Source organism: Marmota flaviventris (genome assembly GCF_047511675.1).
Source record: "Marmota flaviventris isolate mMarFla1 chromosome 17 unlocalized genomic scaffold, mMarFla1.hap1 SUPER_17_unloc_1, whole genome shotgun sequence".
NCBI lineage: Eukaryota > Metazoa > Chordata > Mammalia > Rodentia > Sciuridae > Marmota > Marmota flaviventris.
This window is the reverse complement of record NW_027287693.1, coordinates 163,327-186,462: the sequence shown is the minus strand read 5'-3', so window position 1 is coordinate 186,462 and position 23,136 is coordinate 163,327. Positions and strand designations below refer to the sequence as shown.

Genomic DNA, 23,136 nt, shown 5'->3' with positions numbered 1-23,136 from the left:
AATGTATTAAGTGTGCAATAGAATTACGTCTAAAAATCCATGTACATACCTTAATTTTAAAAAGACCTTATTAATAAACATGTTAATTACTAGGGGAGCTTCTGGCAAATCTTAATCATTTTGCTGGTGTAGGGTCTTGCCTGGGTGTGGATGGCTGTTGACTGATACAGATGGTGGAACTGGCTGTGGACATTTCTTAAAATGAGACACCACTAAAATTGTCCACATTCGTTGACTTCCTTTCATGAATGATTTCTCTGAAACTTGCAATGATGTTTCATGGCATTTTTACCCTCAGGAGAACTTCTTGAAAAATTGGAGTCAAACCTTGCTGCTGCTTTATCAACTAAGTTTATGTAATATTTTACATCATTTGCTATCATTTCAACAACGTTCACAACGTCTTCACCAGGAGTGGATTCCATCTCAAGACACCATGATGTGACTAGGCACTAGGAATCTTTCAGCTCCTTGTCATCTCATGGGGCCACCATCATAAGGTGCAACTATGTGCACTCCATAGTTGATAGAAATGCTCTCATGTGGCATGTGACTGTATATATGAACTCATAGGTATGTTCCCCATGCTCATGAATTGAAGGCTTGGTTCTCAATGTAGTAATGTTAGAAGTGGGGCTTTGGAGAAGTGACTAGATTATGAGGACTCTGATCTTATTGGTGGATTTCCCATTGATGGGTTCATAATTAAATGATCTATTGGGATCTGTGGGGAACTGTAGAAGTGGAACCTAGTTGACTAGAGCTGGTCCTTGGGGGCATACCCTTGGGGACTATACCTTGTCCCTGGCTACTTCTCTCCCTTCTGCTCCACTATCTGGCTACCATGATTTGTGGTGCTAGGACAGAGGAACATGAACAAAGTAGCCTTGTATCCGGGCTTTATGATACACATGGGTCAAATGGCAAGAGCTCTCACTCACCATGATTGACATACTTGACTGTCCAGCCTGCTAGTAACAAAGGCCAACATTGAGCCCCTGCTATGGCCTCATTCATCAAGGAGACTTGCTAGCTCGTTAGTGGAAAATATGCATTTGATTACATTGTACTCACTCTACCCTGAAAATGTCCACGACTCATCTTAACTGGTATAGACATACTTTGAAGAATGAATTTGACATTTCTGTTTCTAGCACCTCAGCTAGCACCACTATCTCTGAGCTTATAGAATGTCCATTGGCATGACATCACTATAGAGTAACAGACATACTACAGCAAATAAGGTACACCACAGGGTGTACGACCATGGGATCTGCTGATCCTGTAAGTACCAACATTTTCCAGAAGATCCTGGCCAGATAGAAGAGTGGAAGGCCAGCTGGAGGCATAGTTGAGGTACCGGCTTGGAAAGAACACCCCACAAGAATGAAAGGCCATCTTCCAGGATTCAATAGACATCCCGAACCAATCAACATACGCTGTTGTGTCCCTGGTAGGTAAAAAATTCATGGATCTAGCTATGAGAGGGGGAAATAGGAGTGACGTCACTTAGCATCACTTCTAGAGACCCCAGCTGGGAGAAATTTGTGTTTCATATTCATGAAAATTAGAGCCGCATGGGTTTGGAAGTTTGGATTCTCAAGGGAAGAGTGCTTCCAACTGGGTTTCTGGTGTATTTATTCAGCCTCAAGCCATGGCTGCACTCCATCTCTTAAAATTTGCAGGCCAAGAGACCCAAAGGCAAGAAGAAGAAGGCACCAGTTTGAGGAGGAGGTGGTAATAGCCCTCATCATCAGGAGCAGATGGAGCTGTTTTTGCTTACTGAATATGATTGGCAGGTAGGTCACCCATTTGCCTGTCTCTCTGGTATCCCCTTACCCATTCTTGATGGCAAATGGACAAGAACAGCAGCCACAGCCTGGTCTTCAGAAGGGTGTGAAGGGCGAGGGGCTCAGCCCTCAGGGATGAGGGTCCACTTCAACCCTTAAGGGAAGCCACCTAGACCAGCAGATGTGTTGGCTGAGGACAAGGGAGATCTAGAATTAGGGCCCAAGGAGGGGGTGATAAGACTCATCTGTGGCCTCAAGACCAGCTGCAGCAGTTGGAAGGGGGGCACTGTAGCTCACCCCACTAACTTTTGTCTTGTAAATTTCCTGAGAAAAACAAGTTTGAAAGATTATTGGAGTTTTCCAGAACTTATTGTATAAGCAAAGAGGTTCCAGCAGTGCAAGGGGAGGGTTGTTATGGAGTCTGCGGTGTGCTGACCAGATTTTCCTCTCCCAGGACTGAAGTGTTCCTCAGCTGACCAGAGCCATCTCATCCAGAGTTATGCCCTGATGCAGGAGTGACCTGCAGCCATGACTGGTTGAGATGGGGATATAAGCGCCCTGTCCCTTTGCCACGTCTGGGTTATCCCAATTCTGAAGCTCCCTGTGGAATTGGCTGAGACCTAGGCTGTGACTACAGCATGACATTAATTCTTTCTCTGCTCATTCTTGCTTTCCACATTCTCGAACACACTCTGCCCGAGTTGGCTTCTCAGGGAGACCAGTTGGTGACATTCCTGGATCCTGATTGGGGTCTGTGCACCATAAGAAGGCTTAATCACTTCCATTTCCTTGTACCTGCAGTTTCACACTCCAAGGACAGGAAATGCTACTCTCAGTTGCAGGTGAATTGGGTTCAGCATTTCTTGAGAGTGATCTTGGCATGGGGGACATGAGCAAATTCTGTTCAGTCCTTTACAAATGGAGGGCAGCTCTCTCCTCCTTTTTGATGTCCTCTTTAAGATGTGTCTGGCACTAGCAGGTCTGCTGATACCAGTGAGCTCTCCTTGTGGTCATACCTTGGCTCATGGACATGGAGGTACATTCCCAGTTAGTGTGTAGGATTGAAGTCTTCTAGGCTGTAGGAAAGGCAGAGAGGTTTTTTGTGCCTGAAGTGAAAGGCATTCATTGCTATGAATGGGTGCCAGTGTGTGATAATCACTAGAAGCTCTATGGTGACTCCTGGGGTCCATGCTTCTACTTGATGTTCTCATAGAGAAACTTTCAGAAACACTCAGTCTAAGATGCAGCAGGTGAGCCAGTTACCTCAGCCCCTGTCCTCCTTGGAAATATGACTGTTGAACCATCTGCCAGCCTTTGCTGCTTCAGTAGGGGAGGTAATGATGTGACCAAGTCCCAGAGCTCTAAGCATAGAAGATTGTGTAGGGCCATTGACTGGTCTCCTCAGTTCCCTCCCTAAAAAATATGATCTTCCTCATATTATGGATGAGTTAACCAAGGCTCAATGTAGAACAGGGAGAGAGATCAGTTCTGGTGATAAAACCAAAGCTATCTAGACAGCCTTCCAGGTCAGTGCTTCTCCTAGTGTCTCGTGCTGCCATTTATATGTCCTTGTGCCATGATCACTATGGTCCCAGGAGAGATGGTGTGAACGGGGCCCAATGGAGCTGTGAATACAGTGATCCAGCTAGATATGGCATGACCAGACCCTCAGCCCCCTGAATTGGCAGCACCTAACCATGCCGACATTTCTCTGCAGGGCAACCATAGCTCTTTTCAATCCTTGGGGACCCAGTTGCTGTCTGTGTCCCCACAAGGGGGTCATGTGACTGACAAATGCAGGTTGAATACTGCCTTGAGTTGCTTATGCTGGAAGAGGCAGTCCTGTCCATTTGACCAGAAGCTCTTAAGCTGGTAAAGTTAGGGTGTGAGGGAAGAGTGTTAGAGGGAAGTGGATTTTCTAGGTCTAAGAAGCTACCCTTCAGTTGCAGCTCTGTGGAGTTTGGGGAGTTTCCTGAACCAGTCCTACTTTCCCCCACCCTAACACCGAGCATCTCACCCTGCCTTGGCCTTATCTTCTTACCTTACCTTCTCCCCACCCCGTCTACCCATGCTTTGTTCCATGCCCTGGCCCATGCCCCATGGCCTCTTGCCTATCTATTGTGGTATTGTGCTAACACATCTCCCTCCCCTCTCAATTAGGCATATTAACTACCTGCTCTTCCTGGGGGACTCTGGTTATGGTCCTTCTCTCTCCACTGAATTGAAACTTTCAGTACCTATAATCACTAGGGTGACTTGGTGCTCCAGTTTGCCTGGGACCATTCTGATTTATATCTATTGTCCAAGAATAATTGTTTATAAGCCTACCTTGTACTCTGAAGAGAATCCTATTTTGGGGATACAAATGCTAAGCTCACCTTACCTATAACTATCTGAATGGAGCTCAAACCCTCCACTCTGACAGATAGCCCTCGAACTTCTTTCCAAGTTTCCCAACATGGCGCACATTCTAGCCCTAACACTTTGGCTAGGCATCCACCCAATCTGACCAACATGCTCAGCCCTACTTCTAGGCATTTGCTCAGATAATATCTCTTTCTCTTCCTGCACTGATATGTTTCTCACTCCCCTCCCGTCTCTCCTCCAAGACCTAGTATGAGTTCCATTCTGCTTTGAAGTCTCCACCCAAACCTCTTGCCAAGGGTCCTCTGGGCTTCTGCTGATTTCTCAATGGCCTCTGTGTAGGTTGGAAGACAGAGCCGTCAGGTCAGGGAGCGGGAGAAGATTGTTGTAATGGGTCACAGGAGAAACTTGGGGCAAGTTTGAAGTGGGTGAGGAAAAGAATTTGGCGGCGGGTGGGGTGGGGCGCTCCTGCAGAGTAAGTGACTAAACTAACCTTAGTCTGGGAAATGGTGCTGGGGGCAGAAATCCGAGAGTCAGCATGGGCCTTGAGTCTCATTGAAGATCAGCCAAACCAAAGGGTCATTTGCTTCACAACCAGACCTTACACCGCACAGCTGTCTTTACCACCCCCCCCCCAGCTCAGTGTGAATCTCCCTCCCACATCAAAATACACAACCGTTTACCGTAATGGAATTTATATTTATCTTATATATTGCTTTAACAATATTTAACTTTCATTGAACATTGTGAATTAAACTTAGGTTTGTGAGAGCAATGTCCTCCTAAAAATACACAGCATTTCACAATGATCATCTTTTCCAGGACCCTTACAAGATTCCAGGGAGGTAGGCAGGAGAGGAGTCTCATTGTTCACCCTCACAGGGGAACTAGCTGGGGCTCACAGAGGGTGAGGGATCTGCTCAGAGCTTTACATTTAAAAAATGACATATTCATTCTTAAACATTCATAGAAGATACATTAAAAAAATTCCAATAACTTAAATATAATATGTTTTTAATTACATAATAAGACCCATTCCTTTGAGTATGATAATGAGATTATTTCAGAATGCATCATAGGAAGGGAAGCTGAATCCAGCATTTCTCCATCTCTGAATTTCGTCTCAGTCTCTGGTTTAGTCTCCAAATTGGTGATTACTGTGGCGTCAGAGTTTGGAGTTTTTGGTCCAGGTACTTGATGGCGTCCTTGACCCACTTCTGCTTGGGGTCAGCACAGAACTCCTTGTCCTGTTTGGTCTTGAAGCTATGGGAAGGGAGGAAGAAATTAGAACGATTCTCCTTGAACTTGAATCTCTGCCCATTGAATTCTGCACCCTCTGGGATCATCTGTTAACGGATCTTTTTGCTAATGGGGTTGCTGGGTTATTTGCTAAAGGGGTAGTTGTGGAAGAACAAAAGGGGGCAGAGGAAGGATGGGACTCTGGGGTAGGCTGCTGCCCTTGAAGGCCCCGTAAAACCATCTTTTCTCTTACTCCAAGGACCAAGTCTACCCTGAACAAGCTCCCGTGCAGGGAATGGAGGGTGAATGTTTTCTGTTGGGAAAATTCATGGATTAGATTACAAACTGAGCCTGTGACTCCAAGGAATTCTGACGCAGTTCTTCTTGACTCAGTGCCCTGGGCAGGAGTTTTGGTCTGGGGGAGGGTGAGCTCATTCTACTCACATCACGGCTTTCTGGGGACACTTGCTGCCGGTGATCTTTCTGTAGCTCTCCAGGCGCTGAATGGAGAACTTCTTGTTTGCCACGGCAAAGCAGCAGGTAGTGGGGACAGAAGCTGAATTTGAGAAGAGGGAAAGAAAAACAGAAAGAATGAGCCACTCATGGTAAGTGAGGATTTTCAAGCATGACTTTGTAGAGACAGAAAGAAGTTAGGAGAAAGTGAGGACGTGGAAGAGGTGGAGGCTCCTTCATTCACCGTGAAAGGTTCTGCCTCTACCTTGACACAGATCCCTCCATATGGTGGGAACCTATCACCTCTGCCAAGAATACAGAAAAACTTGATCAAGGTGCTAAGTTCCCACTCTTTCCTGATGAGAAGCCACCTGGCTTTGTGATGGTCACAAGAATGTCCTGCAAATATTCTCAGTTCTCTGCTTTCTGGACTCAGGAGAGACTGACACTTCTTGATCACTCTTTTGGGGTTGGAGCCATTACTAGTTTTGACCAATAAGGGAGAAGATGGAGGGACCTGTGTCATTTCTAAGCAGACATGTATTGCCACTGAAGCTCCTTAAGAGCTTTTCTTCTTCATCACCTTAACTGGTTTAGGGTCCTGAGGATGTAGTTAGAATCCTGAGCCCATGCATTACCGACATTTGGTTATAAATGAGAAATTGACCCTTTTTGAGTGAATTAATTGTATTAGGCCATGGATAATCAGGATTGTTTGTTACTGCGGCATGCATGAGCTTATTGAAACTAATACACTAATACTTCTTCAGAGGATGGGAAGATGAGTTATGGCCCAAACATCTAGATATGCTCCCCAAGCAGATTCAAAATGAATCACCTTGAGAGGGTGCCCTGGGACCTCACCCCCTTCTAACCCATGTTTCTGAAAGCTGTCTTGGAGTCTAGCAAAACTTCTAGGCTTGAATCAACAGATTTATCCCCCTTTACTACTATCAAAAATGCCCACCATGCCACACCAAATCCTGTGAGGACAGCTGGTCAGGGATGCACCCAGCATCCGTCAATGCTCACTACAAAGAAAGAGCATGGGAACTTGCCTCAGTGGCAAGACTGCCAGTTCTGGCTCTTCCATGGACTGGATTTGGGGCTGGGAGTTCTTATCTGCTCAGAGACCTGTTTTCCCATGTTTAAAATGCAGAATTTGCAGGGAGTCTCTGACGATTCTTGCTGACCTGATGGTTCTAGAGGTGCATAGCTTTCCTGGAGGGAAAGAGGGGGCTTACCTGGCTGAGCAAGCACCAGCATCCTGAGGATGGTTGCTGTGAGCATCAGGCACAGAAGCACTGCAGAGACCTTCATGGTGGTGCAAGAGTGAGGGCTTTGGTGTGAGAGGTGGAGGTGTCGGGGTTGGTCTCAGCCTCTCTGCTCTTGTGGCTGTTCTGCCTGCTTTTATAGGGAGCAGAGTGGGTGGGAGCTTCCAGAGAAGCCCTTGCCTACACGGGGTCAGAGTCAAGTCATGTTGAAGGGAAGATTCTCAACAGCTGACCACACTCTGGCTCTTGAGAAAATTGCAAGATAGAAGGAAGCAAATTTGTGGGTGGGATTTGGCACCTGTTTTCATGAGGATTGAGAAGGAAGGGCGTATGTGATTATGAAATATTATTCCACATCTGCAGGAGAGCAAAGAAACTAACAGCATGGAAAAGCAGTGGATTTAAGAATGCCCCTTGGTCCCTGTGTTCACCTTATGATCTTCAGAGTTCGGGAAGACAGGAAGGGACCCTCAAACTTTTGCAGGGTGCTCACTCATTTGCAAATGAGCAATTGCTCAGCAGAACTTAGCTTTGCTGGGTCTGCATGACCCAGGGAGGATAGCACAAGAGAACTTCACCCCTGTGACTTAATCCAGTGGTTATAGAATCCTAATGCCTTGGGGTTTAGTGTTAAGGACCATCAGAACAAGATCATTCCTATTGATTTTGACTGCTGGTGCCTTTTAAAATGATTCACTTAGCTGATAAAGCCCTTTTCCAAATGAAATCAAGACAAACTTCTATATATCAAATATACTATCGTGTAGTGGGTCTGTTTGCAGCAGAGGAGGTGGCCCCTGTGCCCTCATACCCCAAAGATTCAAGGAACCCAATTGGAAAAGTTTACTCCTAGTTTACTCTCACTCCCTGAGCATGCATTGCAGACAAGAAGTCTGATGGCTTGAAGACATCAAAGAAACAAGGAACACAAGAACCTATACATACTGCATTGTGTATAACATTGTGTATAACCAAGTAGGAGAGGGTGCAAGGAGGGGTATAGTCTTTATTGAGGCAATTGCAGTAATTACAGCTTGAATACTGGTTGGAGGCCCTGCCTGGCTGTTTTCTGGCTTTTCCCACACACCCCAGTATGCAATTGATTGATGGGTAAATGTTGCACAGATAGGTGTGTTAAGAAGGGTTCCGAGAACTTGCCTTGAGTTAATAGAGGATGGTATTGCAGTTCACTGGTTATTTCTGTCATGGGCACAGGATTTAGAGAGTCCCCTTAGTGGCTTACAAGTTTTCTAAGCACCCATCTAGAATAACTGGAATGCAATTCCCTACAAAGGGATCAAGTCGAGGCCAGAACACTTGGCCTTCCCTACTTCTTTGTTACTCAGTTCCAAATGGGATAGTCTAGTGGAGACAGTGAATCCAAGATGCCTGAGTTTGGGTGATGGCCCTGCCTCTGACAAGCTTGGAGGCCACGGTCACCACACCTATCCACACACTGCCAGGTTAAGATGGGGATAATAAACTTTCCTAACTTGGAGGGCTGTCATGTGAATCTAATGAGTTTATACACACACACACACACACACACACACACACAACTTAGAAAAGCGACCAAATCTCTGTAGGTACCGAGTAATCGGAAGTTAACAGTTTTTATTATTAGGAGATGGGGCAGATGGGGAGGGTCGGGGGTACTAGAAAGAGACTGAGAGTGTAGGCAGATGGCTTTCTCCATATGTTCTCCAAACTTCCTATTGCCTCCAAGTAAAGACGTATGCTCGTAGGGATGGTTTCCAGGAATGAACGAGTTGCACATTTGGGAGACACGAGGGAGGTATCAGAAATTGTGTCATTAATATAAATTTGGAAGTTTCTTGACCCTCAGAGGTTCTTGGCTGACGTGGGTTAAGTATTATGTGGCTTTCGTAGGAATAATTCCATAGCTCATCTGGGAGCTGAGAAGATCCTATCAGTGAGTGACTTCCTATATTTGTATTATTCTCCCTAAGTTTTCATCTGAATTCCAGAAACTTGGTGGGTCACTCTCAACGCACCCAAGTTCACCAGCAGCTGCTCCCTCTAGTAGCCAGGCTGTCTCTAACCTCGGGGCCGCTTGAGCTGCTGTTCTTATCTGTCTCCTTCCAGGAGGCTTCTCATTCAGCAGTGACCTGAGATGAACCTACCTCTCACTCCTCAGATTTGGTGTCTGATGAATATCAGGCCTTGGTCAGGACCCACTCTGAGATATGCGTCCCCCACGGAGAAAGCAAAATCTTGGCGTGAGAGCTTTTCAGGGAATGGTGGGAGATTAGCAGGAAAGGGTGCCAGGAATTGGGGCTCCTGGCTTTGATTCGTACTGCTCTCAATTTCCTGTGCTATGATAAAGCCAAAGACAGACTTGGAAGAGACACAGACGTTTATCCCAACACTCTCTTCGAAACAACAACCACAAAAGAGTAAAAAGCCCAGGTCGGGGGACCAGAGTCAGAGTCCTGAAGCCTACTTCATGTGTTTGGGCAGAGCTTTTTTCGGAGCCTCTGCCTTTTGACTGTGTCTTGTGACACTTTTACTGTATGTGACTCTCACCTCTGTTTTTCCTTGGGGCAAAACCAGACCCAGTAAGATCTGACTTCTGTCTATCTCAAAGGTCACAGAGGCCATGTCTGCAGTTTCTCGTCCCTTTTGGAAGAAATTACCCCATAACTCTACATTAGTCTAAGACTCCTATGAATGTGTCCAGCAAATAGCAAGTTGTCACCAAGAACACTAACCTACACAGCACATGCAAGACTCTGTAGTACTTTGTTTTCACAAGAATTGGCTTATTTTATCCTCCCAGGAAACACCCAAGTAAGTCCATTTCTAAAAGGAGTATACAGAAACTCAGAGAAGTTAAGTCTCTTCCTCTTCTGTGAAATCATTTATGAAAGCGGAGCCTGCTTCCCAGGGTTGCCTTGGGGCTTGTTTATTTGAAATATTCTTACTGTAACACCATCTCACGATCCTTTCACAGCTATGGACTCCACTCTCCTGCACAAAGGTGGGCGTGGAGGCACACAGGGCTGTAGCTATTTCGCTGGAAATAGGTCACGGGAAAGCTGGCTGACCCCTCCGGAACAGCAGCAACAGTCTCAGTGGGCTCGAGGCAGCACATCTGTTTTATGAGCGTGTTACAGCCAGATGTTGCTAAAGCAGCTTGTCACAAGTGCGCTCTCCCCAGGGGGGGCTCAGAGGCTCAGAGTGCATAAACTCCAGCGGTCACTTGGAATGTGTGGCCTCCAAGTTCACCCAGGCAAGAGAAGAGCGGCTTGGTCACTGTGTAGGAAATTCTAAAGAGCCAGGTGTGGAAGCAGTCAGGTCACTTCTGCCTATATGCCCTTGACGTAAGCTCATCACATGACTTCGCTGTGACTGCCAGGGACCCCCGAGGAATGAAGAGGAAGCACATGAGCACCTGGTGAGGACAAACAGTTTCTATCGCAGTCTGTCCTCGGCTCACCTCTTAGGCATGGAGAACACAATTGACCCACTCAAAAGAGAGATGACCAAACTCCCATGGACTCATTAAATCAACCTAAGTCTATGGGATTTCTTCTCGGAGGCTTTTGGATGAGGATATGGACCCACCTTGTCCGGTGACCTGGGTACTAAAGGGACAGGTTATTTATATCGAATGCAGCTTGTTTTCAAAGGCCAGAGTACTTGCAACCAGGGCCATCCCTGGGGTGGGCGGTGGGGGTGGGGTTGAACTCTGTACCAATCCTGTGACCCTCAGGCAGATGTTATAAAAGTCCTCCCCCGCTTCCACTAGGCTTGGTTCCCCTTTCTGGGGAAGCTCTCTGTCTTTTTGATCCTGACTCCCTGCTTGCCCTGTGGAGGCCCCCCTCATTTCCCATTCTTCCCCTTGGGTGCCTCTGAAGTGTGCGGAAGAGAACCTGCTCCTCTAGGGGGCTCTGCAGCCTCTGAGGACTGCTCGCTGAGCTTGGAGTTGATTTTCATTTTGAATTGTCAATGCCTTTTTTTTTTTTTTTGGTCCAGGCTCACTTGTGGTTTCAGGATTATTCTCTTAATACCTAACAGGTTTCTCATCTGTTTGTACCCAGTCACCTCTATGTGTATATTATGCCATCTGTCACAGTTCAAGTTTCTTACCAGATGTACTTCTCAAATTACTTCTCTGCGTTCTGTTCTCTCTCTCTCTCTCTCTCTCTCTCTCTCTCTCTCTCTCTCTCTCTCTCTCTCCTGAATGAGGCTGTTAGGCTTGAAACATCACTTTTTTTTTCTGGACTTGTATTGCTGAATTTCAAAAAATTCTTGGATATCTTCCTCTTAATGTTTGGAACCAAGACACAGATTGCTTTTCCAACAGTGTTAAGACCTTGAATTTGTAGATGTTATTCTCTCTCCCCACCCCCTTTTTCTATTTCAAGAACAAGAGATTTTTTTTTTCCTCTGAGCTCTTCTCCTATGGCCTTGACAAATTCAGACATAAACAACCAACATACTATTAATATATATTTTCAAATTCCTCTCTGCAGCTAGAGTTTTAGCAGACAGGACCTGACAGCTTTGACAGTTTGTAACATGAACCTTCATCTTTTCAACCTGAGAAGTCAGCTTCCTCACGGCCTGCAGTCCGATGTCTAGTCAGGGTTTTCATGGCAGCACGTGACCGTGGTCCCAGGTCCCCTGTTGTTCAGGATTAAGCGAGGCTCCCATCTTCAGCAGCTTCACACCACCAATGTTCTTTTCTCTTGTCACGGTTCAAGGTAGACCTGGTGGCTGTCCCCAGAGAGATGGACTGCTTCCACCTGGAAGCTGGACTTCATGGAACATTTCTCCCAAGGCTATCGTGATGGGGGGAGAGAAGGCTGGAAATGTAACTTGTTGTAGGGACTAGATGTGGAAGTGTCTTACATCATTTAGATGCTCACCCAATTGATTGGATATAATTAAGTCATGTGGACTCCCAAGTAAATGCAATTTTTAAAATTTTAATGTCTTAAAATTTAATTTGTTATTACTTTTATTATTATTATTTTGGTACTGGGGATTGAACCCAGGGGGTGCTTAACCATTGAGCCACATCCCCAACCCTTTTAATTTTTTTAAATTGATTTATTTATCTTAAATAGGAATCTATGACAGCAGAATGAATTTTGATTCATTGTATGCAATTGCAGCCCAACTTTACATTTCTATGGTTGTACACGATGTAGCGCAGCGTCAGCTCAATTCACAATAGCTAAACTGTGGAAGCAACCTAGATGCCTTTCAATAGATGAAGGGAAAAAGAAACTGTGGTATATATACACAATGGACTATTAATCCGCATTAAAATAGAATAAAATTATGGCATTTGTAGGCAAATGGATGGAGTTGGAAAATATAATGCTAAGTGAAGAAAGCCAATCCCCAAAACCCAAAGGCCGAATGTTCTTTGATAAGTGGATGCTGATCCATAACGGGGTGGGAGGGGGAAGGGATGAGAAGAATGGAGGAACTTTGATTGGGCAAAGGGGAAGGAGGGTAGGAAGGGAGCATGGGGGCAGGAAAGATGGTGGAATGAGATGGACATCATTACCCTAGGTACATGTATGATTGCACATATGTTTTTTTATCTTGAGGCAGGATCTTGCTACATTGCTTAAGGTCTCGTTAAGTTGCTGAGGCTGGCTTTGAACTTGTGATCCTCCTGCCTCAGCTTCCCGAGTCACTGGGATTACAGGCGAGTGCTGCTGTGCCAGGATTTTAATTTTTATTTTTCATTGGTTCTTTTTAGTCATACATAACATTGGGATTCATTTTGACATGATTATAAAAGCATGAAATAAAGTTTGCTCTCAGTCCCCAGAACTTCCCCTTTCTCTCCCCTCCTCCCTTCTCCGTTCCCTTCCCTCTTCTGATTTTTCTATTATTTACTTAGTTTTTAACAGTGTCTTGTGGGTGTACATAATGGTGAGACTCACTGTGGTATATTAATATATGAGCATAGGAAAGTTAGGTCAGGTTCATTCCGCTGTTCTTCCCTGTTCCATCCCACTTCCCTCCCCCTCAATCCCCTTGCATTATTCCATGGAACTTTTTTTTCTATTTTGATGGAATTCTCCCTTTCCCTTTCCTTTTATCCTCCACCCCTTATTTTGAACTAGCCTCCCCATATCAGAGAACACATTCAACCTTTGACTTTCTAGGTCTGGCTTGTTTCATTTAGCATAATAGTCTCCAGTTCCATCCATTTTTGGCAAATGCCATATTTTTTTTTCTTCTTTATGGCCGAATAATACTCTATTGTGTACATATACCACATTTTTAAAATCCATTCATCTGTTGACGGACACCTAGGTTAGTTACATAGCTTGGCTGTTGTAAATTGTGCTACTATAAATACTGATGTGGCTATATCCCTGTAGTATACTAATTTTAAATCTTTGTGATATATATACCAGGAGTGGGATAGCTGGGTCATATGGTATTCCATTTCTAGCTTTTTGAGGAATCTCCATACTGCTTTTCAGAGTGGTTGCACTAATTTTCAGTCCCACCAACAACATATGAGTGTACCTTCTATTCCACATTCTTGCCAATACATATTATTATTTATATTCTTTTTTATTAAAATTTTTTTTTAGTTGTAGTTGGACACAAAACCTTTATTTTATTTTTATTTGGTGCTGAGGATGGACCCCAACACCCGAAACATGCTAGGTGCTGGGCTCTTCCACTGAGCCACAACCCCAGCCCCAATTATTTATATTCTTGATAATTGCCATTCTGACCAGAGTGAAATGACATTCCAATGTAGTTTTTTTCCCCCTAATTGCTAGAGACATTGAATTTTTTTAATGCATTTTTTGGCCATTTGTAGTTCCTCTTTTGAGAAGGGTCTGTTTAATTCCTTTGCCCATTTATTAATTGGGGTTATTTGGCCTTTTTTGATGTTAATATTTTTTAGTTCTTTTTATATTCTGCATATTAATGCACTTTCTGAGGGGCAGGTGGCAGAGATCATCTCCCATTCTGTAGGCTCTGTTTTCACACTCTTAATTTGCTGTGCAGGAGCTTTTAAATTTGATTCTATCCCACTTGCTGCTTTGGGGTTCAATTCTGGCACTTTAGAAGTCTGGTTAAGAAAGTTGGTTCCTGTGTCAACATGTTGGAGCATTGGGCCTACGTTTTCTTACAGCAGGTGCAGGGTTTCTGGTCTAATGCATAGTTCTTTGATCTACTTTGATTTGAGTTTTATGCAGGGTGTGAGAGAAGGGTTAAATTTCATTCTGCTACCTATGGATTTCCAGTTTTCCTAGCACCAGTGGTTGAAGAGGATACCTTTTCTCCAATGTATGTTTTTGGCAACTTTGTCTAGTATCAGATAACTGTATACATGTGGGTTTGTCTCTGTGTCTCCTATTCTATTCTGTTGGTCTCTAAGCCTGTTTTAGTGCTAGTTCCCTGCTGTTTTTGTTACTGTATCTCTGCAGTAATTTCAGATCAGGTATTGTGATGTCTCCAGCAAGACGGTGGGTTGCACACCGAGGGTCAGCTCACACGCGACACGCTGCCTGTAACGATGCTAATAAAAAGTCTCTTTCTTAAAAAAAAAAAAAAAAGACTCTTTTTGCTCAGTATTGCTTTCACTGCTCTGGGTCTCTTATTTTTCCAAATGAATTTTAGAACTGCTTTGTCTAGTTCTGTGAAAAATGCTGTTGGTATTTTGGTGGGTTTTGCATTAAATCTATATAACGCTTTTGGTAGTGTGGCCATGTTGATAATATTCATTCTGCCTGTCCAAGAACATGGGAGGTCTTTCCATCTTCTAAGGTTGTCTTCGTCTTCTTCAGTGTTCTCAAATTCTCATTGTGAGGTGCTTCACATCCATCATTAGATTAATTCCCAAGTATTTCATCATGTTGGAGAACGTGTGAGAGCCCACGGATGTCGGGCATTTACATTCACTATTACCTTAGGATTGGTGCGTGCCTAACCACCTCGTCTAGCAGGTGGGAAAGGTCAAGCAAAAGGCAGGGAAAAATGATTTAATGGGAATTTTTGCAGCGGTGACCAAAAGACCTGTCAAGAATGATTTTATAGGAGGAAAAGTTTGTATGGCACTTACAGGTTTCAGAGGTCTCAGTCCATAGAAAGCCAACTCCATTGCTCTCTGTGTCTGAGTGAGGCAGAACATCAGGGCAGATGGTGTGAAGGAGGAGAGCAGCTCAGGAATTGGGAAGCAGAGAGAGAGAGAGAGCTGCACTTTCCAGGGACAAAATATGTACATTAAAGACACAAACCCCCATGCACCACCTCCTCCGGATTCACCCTACCTATCTAGAGTTACCACCCAGTTAATCTATGTCAGTGGAGTAATGCAGTGATTAGGTTAAAGCTCTCATAACCCAATCATATTTCCTTTAAAACTTTCTTGCATTGTTTTACATATGAGATTTGGGGGAAATCTCATATCCAAATCGTAACAAAAAGGCACACTTCTTTGTCTAAGTCAGTGGGCAAGTCCAGAGAGTACATTAATCCAATAGAGAGAAAATAAGGCAACTTCAGAGTGGCCCCCAGACATGACAAAGATCTTAATAAAAAGCAGCACCTTCCTCACCCAGCACTCCGTATCAGAATCTTTGGTGATGGTGCTGCACATTTGTATTTTTCCAAGTGTCTAAGTGATGTTGAGGTCCATAAGAGAGCCATCCATCTACTGCAATCTCTATGGGCCCAGTCAGGTAAGTAACTTTCCCAAGTTTACTAGGCACATTAGTGGTGCAACCCGTCTAATCATGGAATCCCTCTGTTCCTGAAAACCCTGTCTCCAAGAACCTCTGTTGCAAGCTGTCAAGGATTTGTCAGTGCTATCTGTTGGGGTGCAGGGTCACCTCCCTCCTGCTTCTCCCTAATCTGTAGAGATGGAAACTTTTTTTTTTTTTTTAAGATACCTGGCTCCAGATGCAGAAGGGATTTCTCAGTGCAAGTGATGTTTGTGATAGTCTGGATTGGGTGATTGAATACAAGTGGACAACCAGCCTGCCAGGAGTCTGATGCAGTAAATGAGGGGAGATACTTTTGTGATGGAGAGAAAAGCAACAACTTGAGAAAGGAAGAAAGGCGTCTAAGCCAACAGCTAAAGCTGAAGGGTGTCAGATGGAGCTGTGGAGTTGTCTTAGCCTGGCCCCAGCCTGCCAGACTCTCTTGTACCAGTCATCTTGTGGATGACATGTCCCCAGGGGAAAGCCCTGAGGCTACCTATTCTTTTTTCTTTCACAGCCCAAGCCCCACCCTTGGCAACCATACCCTCCTCTTTGCCACCCCATCAGTCTCTCCAGCTTAACTTTATTCCTTAATAAGCCGTCAAAGTCAGGTTTTATACAAAAATATATTTTATGTGAAAATGCGAAAGTGATACCCACAAAAATATTCCATTTTTGTAATAACGTTACGATTTCATTATCACAAAAATTTTAAATAAAATCTTTGCATTGATTCTTGCGAGGTCCTTCATGATACTTGCAGCAAGGCAGGTTTACATTCAAAACACACCAACATCCATGACAGATTAAATTAAAATATTAATAACTTTGAAAACACGACTTAGGAAAAAAAAATATGATCCACCTCATTACACCACAACTCGCAGCCCTTCCTTAGAACTGGAATAAATTAATCTCAGAGCAATTCTCAAAACAAAAACAAAAAAAAAAAGGGCAGAGGATGCAGATGAGTTGCTCCTCCAGTCCCAGCCTGGTTTCTGTTCAGGCATAAGCCGTTCAAGGGTCTTGGGTTTTCTTGTCCAGGTGTTTGATGGCGTCCTTGACCCACTGCTGATTGGAGTCAGCACAGATCTCCTTGTTCAGTTTGGTCTTGAAGCTGTGGGGGAGAAAGGGCTCCATCAGATGGGTCACCCTGAGGAACCCACTGGATACCTAACCTGTCTGGCCCCTGAGCTCCAGGTGGAGGGGATTGCCCTGGGATGGAGGAGGTGGAAGGCAGAGGAAGGGCCTGCAGTGGGGAGAGGTGGCAGCAGCTGCTTTTGTGGACCCAGAAGAAACCCCCTTGTCTGGATAAAGGGACCAAGCTCTGAACTGAAGCCTGGAAAGGGAGCAGGTAGTGGAAGTCACTTTCCTTGGTGGGACTCCCCTTTTCCACTGGGAAAGTTCTGAGATTCTGTGGGAGATGCTCTAAGCATCTGAGTGTTTGGCTCCAACTCAGTTGGATAACGCTCCTCCCCGCCGCCCCAGGGAAGGACTTAGGGCTCAGGGTTGAAGGTGGTTGATCAGAGGCCACTCACATCACAGCTTCCCTGGGACAGTTGCTGCTGGTGATCCTGGTGTAACTCTTCAGTTTCTGCAAGGAGATCTTCTTTTTCCGGGTTTCATAGCAGCAGGTGGAGATGTTGATCCCATCTGCAATGCAACAGGAAAAGGCTCAGGACAGTGAGTGCTGGGTCATTCTGGAAGTGATGCAAGGGATAGTAGGAAGGAGTCAGTGGGAAGGGAAAAGTTGAGAATAGAAACTGCCCATCCCAAGTCGGATGTGTCTGAGGTATCCTGTAAACGCTCTCCATGTCATGGGCTATGAAACGGGAACAGGTCCTCACCAACTGACAGGGACAAGAGAAACTGACGAACACTATGGTTGTTGCTGGGAGGAGCTGAGATAATAAGCCAATCCCTTGTAGTAAGGGGACTCATAACTTAGGCTCTGAGAAATCTGTGCCTGCAGGTGAGCTTCTGGGATACCAGCCATCTCTGCAGGGCCTCTGTCTCTGGAAGCTGGGCTGGGGGATGCACAGACCAGGTTCTGGGTCTCCTTCCTGCCTCCCCTGTATCTGGAAATACCCTGCAGGCCACCACCAGGAGGCCCCTCTCTTTGGATCACCCAGGATTACTGACAGCCCCTGGGCAGTAACTCTGGGCAGTAGCTCTGGGCATGTTTCCAGAGCTCGAGTCCTGGAAGGAGCTGGAGTTGGTCCAGAGCTGGGAATCTAGCTCAGGCTCTGCCCAGCAGCAGCTGTGTGATTGGGCTCACTCCTGGCCTTCTCTGAGTTGCCTGATCTTAGAAAAGCAGCTGCTAAGGTGAGACAATGGGTACCCTCTGGGATGTACTGGGCATGATGTCCCAGAGATGGGGTGATGTGTTTCAGGGTGGAGGGGGCAGGGTCTTACCTGGCTGAGCAAGCGTGGGAATGCAGAAGGCGGCTACTGTGAGCATCAGGCACAGAAGAGCTGCAGAGACCTTCATGGTGAGGATGAGAGAGAGAGCTTCAGCCTGGGAGTTGGAAGTTTCTGAGTTGTTCTCGGCTCTCTGCTCTTCGGATGGCTCTGTCTCTGCCTTTTATAGGAAGCAGACATGGAGTATAAAGGAAGGGGCGTGGAGAGAGAGCTTTGTCATTCAGAATGAATCACAGAATGAATTACACAGGATGGTGTAATATATCAGGGGGCCAGCATGCTGCCCTGGGGTGATGCTGGGACCTGGGAGATGAAAGTATGGGTTTAGGGACGGGGGTTGGTCTGTTTCCATCCAAGACTGGGAGAGGGGGGTCAGGTGGGGGCTGTGCCCAGGCAGACCAGGGTATGCGATTTACACCTATTCTCATAAGCTCAGCTTCTTTGAAATGAAACAGTTTCTGTAGAAACAGGAAGGAAGAAATCATACCTTGTCTGGCTGAGCAAAGCACTTGGGTGCCGAAATCAAGAAAAATGACAGAGATTCCCACATTTCTTCATTTTAGTCAGCATCCCTGGGACTCTGGAGTCTAGAAAGAGGCGTTCCAACTTTGGCTGGATTCCAGCATGAACTTAAACACTTTTCACTCAAAGTCTTGATGGCTTTCTACATCTCAGAGGAAAAGAGAATAACAGAACCTGAGCGGAAAAACAGAATGCAGTTTGCATTGGAGAATAGTGCCTGAAATTGTAGTGTCTATCTAGCAATCCACGACTCTGCCACGGAGCGTCTGAAGATAGTGACTTACAACAGAAACCGTCAGTCATTTTGCTCTCAACTTCGAGGGGTTGACCGGTCTCAGCTCGGCAGCACTTGCTTAAGGTGCTTGGTGTCTTTGCAGTTAGATGTTGGCTAAGGCTGGGGTCAGCACGAAGCTTTTATTCAGTGTTCACTGTCTGGTCTGGAAGGACATTAACAGCTGGTGGTTGTATCAGATGCAGTCCTTTAGCTCCCTCGCTTCCCACTCCTCCTTTATCCACATGCTTGGATATTTTACATAATGGTTTAAGGCTCCCCACTGCAAGATTAGGGTACATAGACCACACCTTTTAATGAGAGAGCGTAAAATAACTTTTAGACATGTTTTAAATGAAGAGCAGGTAGAGATATTAATCCCATCTGCAATGCAACAAGAAAGGCTCATGACAGTGAGCTCTAGGTCTTTCTGGAAGGGATGCAAGGGATGGTAAGAAGGACTCAGAGCAAAGGGAAATGGGGAGGGGGTAGGGGAACTGCCCAGTATCTAGAGCTGTGGGTATATCCCAGTGGTAGAGCGTGTGCTTAATGTGTATAAGGCCCTGGGATCAATCCCTAGGATGAATAGACAAACAAATAGAAGTAAAATAAAACCTTTGTATGTTTTCTAGGCTATCAGAATTTCATGGCACATCAGGGTCTTAGAATGCTGTGGTCTTCAAAATATCTGTATGAAAATATCTTTTCAAGTGAAAGAATCCAGGGAGGTCAAATGAATGAATGACATCCAAGCACACCATCAATTTGAAGCAGAAATGGGAGATTCCGTGTCTCCCTCCCCACCTATATATCTCAGGGATATAAAGAATACATTTTGAAAGCCATAGTCTCCTTCCTCATCTCGCAGTACTTCCCTTAGAAACACACATCACAAGATCACTGACTGATTGCTGACAATATTCATGAATGGAGGTTTGACCATTCAGGAGGCCATGCATGGCCTCTTCACACCTGTGACTGGACCCTGCATGATGGCCACGGGATGCAAGAGAGGAGAACTTCAGTGGGAGGGCTCAGACCATCCTCTAACCTTGAACACTGACTTAAGAGAAATATCAGGCTTTTATTCTGGCTTTTGTTGGACATCAAGTTTATATTTACCTCTATGACATTGCTTTCTGCTGCTAACTCTACCAGCTTTTTTTCTTTTTTTCCCCAAATTTTGAATTAAACAATGACTCTCCCTCTCCCCCTCCATCTGGCTCCTGGTAACCTATTTTGTTTTCTGCTTCTATGAGTTAGACCATTTTGAGCATCTCACATAAGTGGAATCTTGGAGAATTTGTCTTCTGTGACTGGCTTATTTCATTTAGCACGATGTCTCCTGAGCTCATGCATGATATCACGGATGTCCGCATTCCCTTCCCTTTTAGAGGGGGATCCCAGACAGAGGTCTTGAAGAGAGTGGCTTTGGGTCTGAGTTCAAGGTGTGTGAGTGACTGCAGTGTCTGCCATGAGCACAGACGCAGGGAGTGGTCCCATCCGGGCCCCACATTAGCCAGTTATGAATTTGATGGCATGTAGCCTCCTTCGGAACACATTGTTCTAGACTTATTTGTACAAAGACCAGGATGTCTAGGGGAGTAAGGGGAGTCAGACAAAGGCTTTTGCTGTCCAGTTCCAGGAGAGGCAATTGAGGACATGTCTCAGGGAATGACTACCCGTGTCACTTCCCAATAATCACTTAGCAGTAACCATAGACAGCCCTTATTCTCTGTAAACCAGTTGCCACATCTCCGAAAATAGAGATAATAAAAGTACTTTCATTTCTGAGTTATTGTAAGGAATAAATGAGTGAATATGTAAAAAAAAATGCATTGGAAATAACCAGAACACGGTTCTCAGTAAGTGTATTATTCATATTAGAAAAGAATTATTATTAATTATTCATATTAGAAAAGAAGAAAGGGTACTAGACAACGAAATATTGGGTAGGGACTCAGAGAGACACTGACAGCTTCCCAAATATGTTGCTCCTAAATCTGGCTGTTTCTTCAAAATTTGAACAGTGAAGTGGGGATCAGATTCCAGGAAATACCATGCTGAATAGAAAAAGAGATTGGCAGAGGCTGAGGCTGTAGCTCAGTGGTAAAGTGCTTGCCTCACATGTGTGAGGTACTGGGTTCAATCCTCAGCACCACATAAAAATAAATAAAGATACTGTGTGTTCATATACAACTAAATAAGTATTTTTTTAAAAAAAAGAGATTGGCATTTCAGAGGCAGAGGAAGTCCTGGAAATCTTGGGGAAGAACCCAAAATGAGAAACGTTCTGGTCCTCATTGGAATCTGGTCACTCAGGCCAGCAAGAACACCATCTGTGTGCCACCAGTATAATAGCTTTGGCTAGTTAGATGTGAGCAGAAGCCACATATCCATCTCTGAGCAGAAGTTAATAGTCATCTCATGGTTTTACCATGGTTTCTTCTGCTCTTAATCATAAGAATGGCATAGCCCAGATGAAGTTGCCCTTCAGGATGGATCCCATTCTAAAGAAGGTATGTGGACCAGACACAGAAAAACTTCCAAGATATGAAGACAATAGGATGATAACATTAGAGGATGGTGAGTGAAGAAAGAAATCTTCTGAACAGAAGAAATCTTCTGTATTATTTTTGCAACTTTTCTGTAACTCTAAAATTTGTTCAGAATAAAACATCAAAAACACAACATATTGAAACTTATGGGTTGCCCAGAAAGCAATGCTAAAGGGGAAATTTGTAGTTATAAATGCTAACATTAAAAAAAGGAAAATGATATCAAATTAATGATGCATCTGTACACCTGGGGGAATTAGAAAAGGAATAAAATAAGTCAACACACAAAAATAAGTTGCATTTCTATACATTAATAATAAGCAATCTGAAAAGGAAATTAATAAACATTCACTTTACAATAGCATAAAAACAATTAAGTACTTAGACATGAGTTTATCCAAAAGGTGAAAGACTTGAATAAAAAAAAAAGACAAGGAGTTTTTGAGGTAAATTAAAGAAGACATAAGTAAATGGAAAGACATCCCATATCTGTGGATTAGAAGACTCAGTGTTGAGATGGCAATGCTCTCCAAAATGGTCTACAATTTCTATCAAAATCTCAATGGCATTTTTGTCAGAAAAACAAAAATGAATCCTAAAATTGATATGTAATATCAAGAGACCCCAAGTAGCCAAAATCAAATCTCATAAAAGAATAAACCTGAAGGTCTCATACGTCCTCACTTCAAAACACATTACAAAGCTAACGAGATAAAAAAAATGTGTTATTGGCATAAATACAGACATATAGATCAACAGAATAGAATAGAGATCCCAGAAATATAATTTTATGTCTACAGTCAAGAGATCTTTAACAAGGCTGTCGAAATCACTCGATGGAAAAAAGACAGTCTCCCCAACAAGTGGTGCTGGGGAAAGCAGGCATCAACATGCAAAAGAATGAAATTGGACCTTTTTCTTATACTATATGCCACATTTAACTCACAACACATCAAAGACCTAAATGCAAGACCTCAAACTATAAATCACCTAGAAGAAAGCATAGGAGAAAATCTTCATGACATTATATATATCATAATGATTTATTGAATCTGACACGAGATATTCTGTCAACAAGAGCAAAAACAGACACATGGGACCACATCAAACTTAAAAACTTCTACTCATAAGAGGATACAATCAAGTGTGAAACGTTAACCTATGGAATGAGGGAATGTGCTCACATAACATACAACTGATAAGGAGTTAACATTCAAAATAGAAAAAAGAACATCCATAAACCAACAACAAAAAGTTCAATAACAAGATTTGAAAAGTGGGCAAAGGATTTCAATAGACATTTTTTCAAGGATGATATGCCAATGGCTAATAGGCATATGGGAAATTATTCAGCATCATTAATCATTAGAAGCATGCAAATCTAAACTATTGTGAGTTATACCATCACCTCCATTAGGATGCTAATATCAAAAAGACAGAAAATAACAAATGTGGGCAAACATGTGGAGAAACTGAAATGCTTGTGCTCAGGTTGTAGGAGTGCAAAATGGTGTATCCAGTCTGGAA

At 44.1% G+C, this 23,136-nt stretch overlaps 2 protein-coding genes across 2 annotated transcripts in view; one reads left to right on the top strand and one right to left on the bottom strand.

The window, feature by feature from the left end:
• LOC114082774 (E3 ubiquitin-protein ligase rififylin) overlaps nucleotides 1-23,136 on the top strand; it is a 786,130-nt gene that overhangs the window by 680,902 nt on the left and 82,092 nt on the right. The window lies entirely within an intron of this gene.
• Nucleotides 16,855-18,328, bottom strand: LOC114082777 (C-C motif chemokine 7-like). Its single transcript, XM_027923866.1, has 3 exons — nucleotides 18,253-18,328; nucleotides 17,376-17,490; nucleotides 16,855-16,954 (listed from the first exon to the last, which is right to left on the bottom strand). Exons 1-3 carry the CDS (start codon nucleotides 18,326-18,328, stop codon nucleotides 16,855-16,857), a joined length of 291 nt encoding a protein of 96 aa, XP_027779667.1.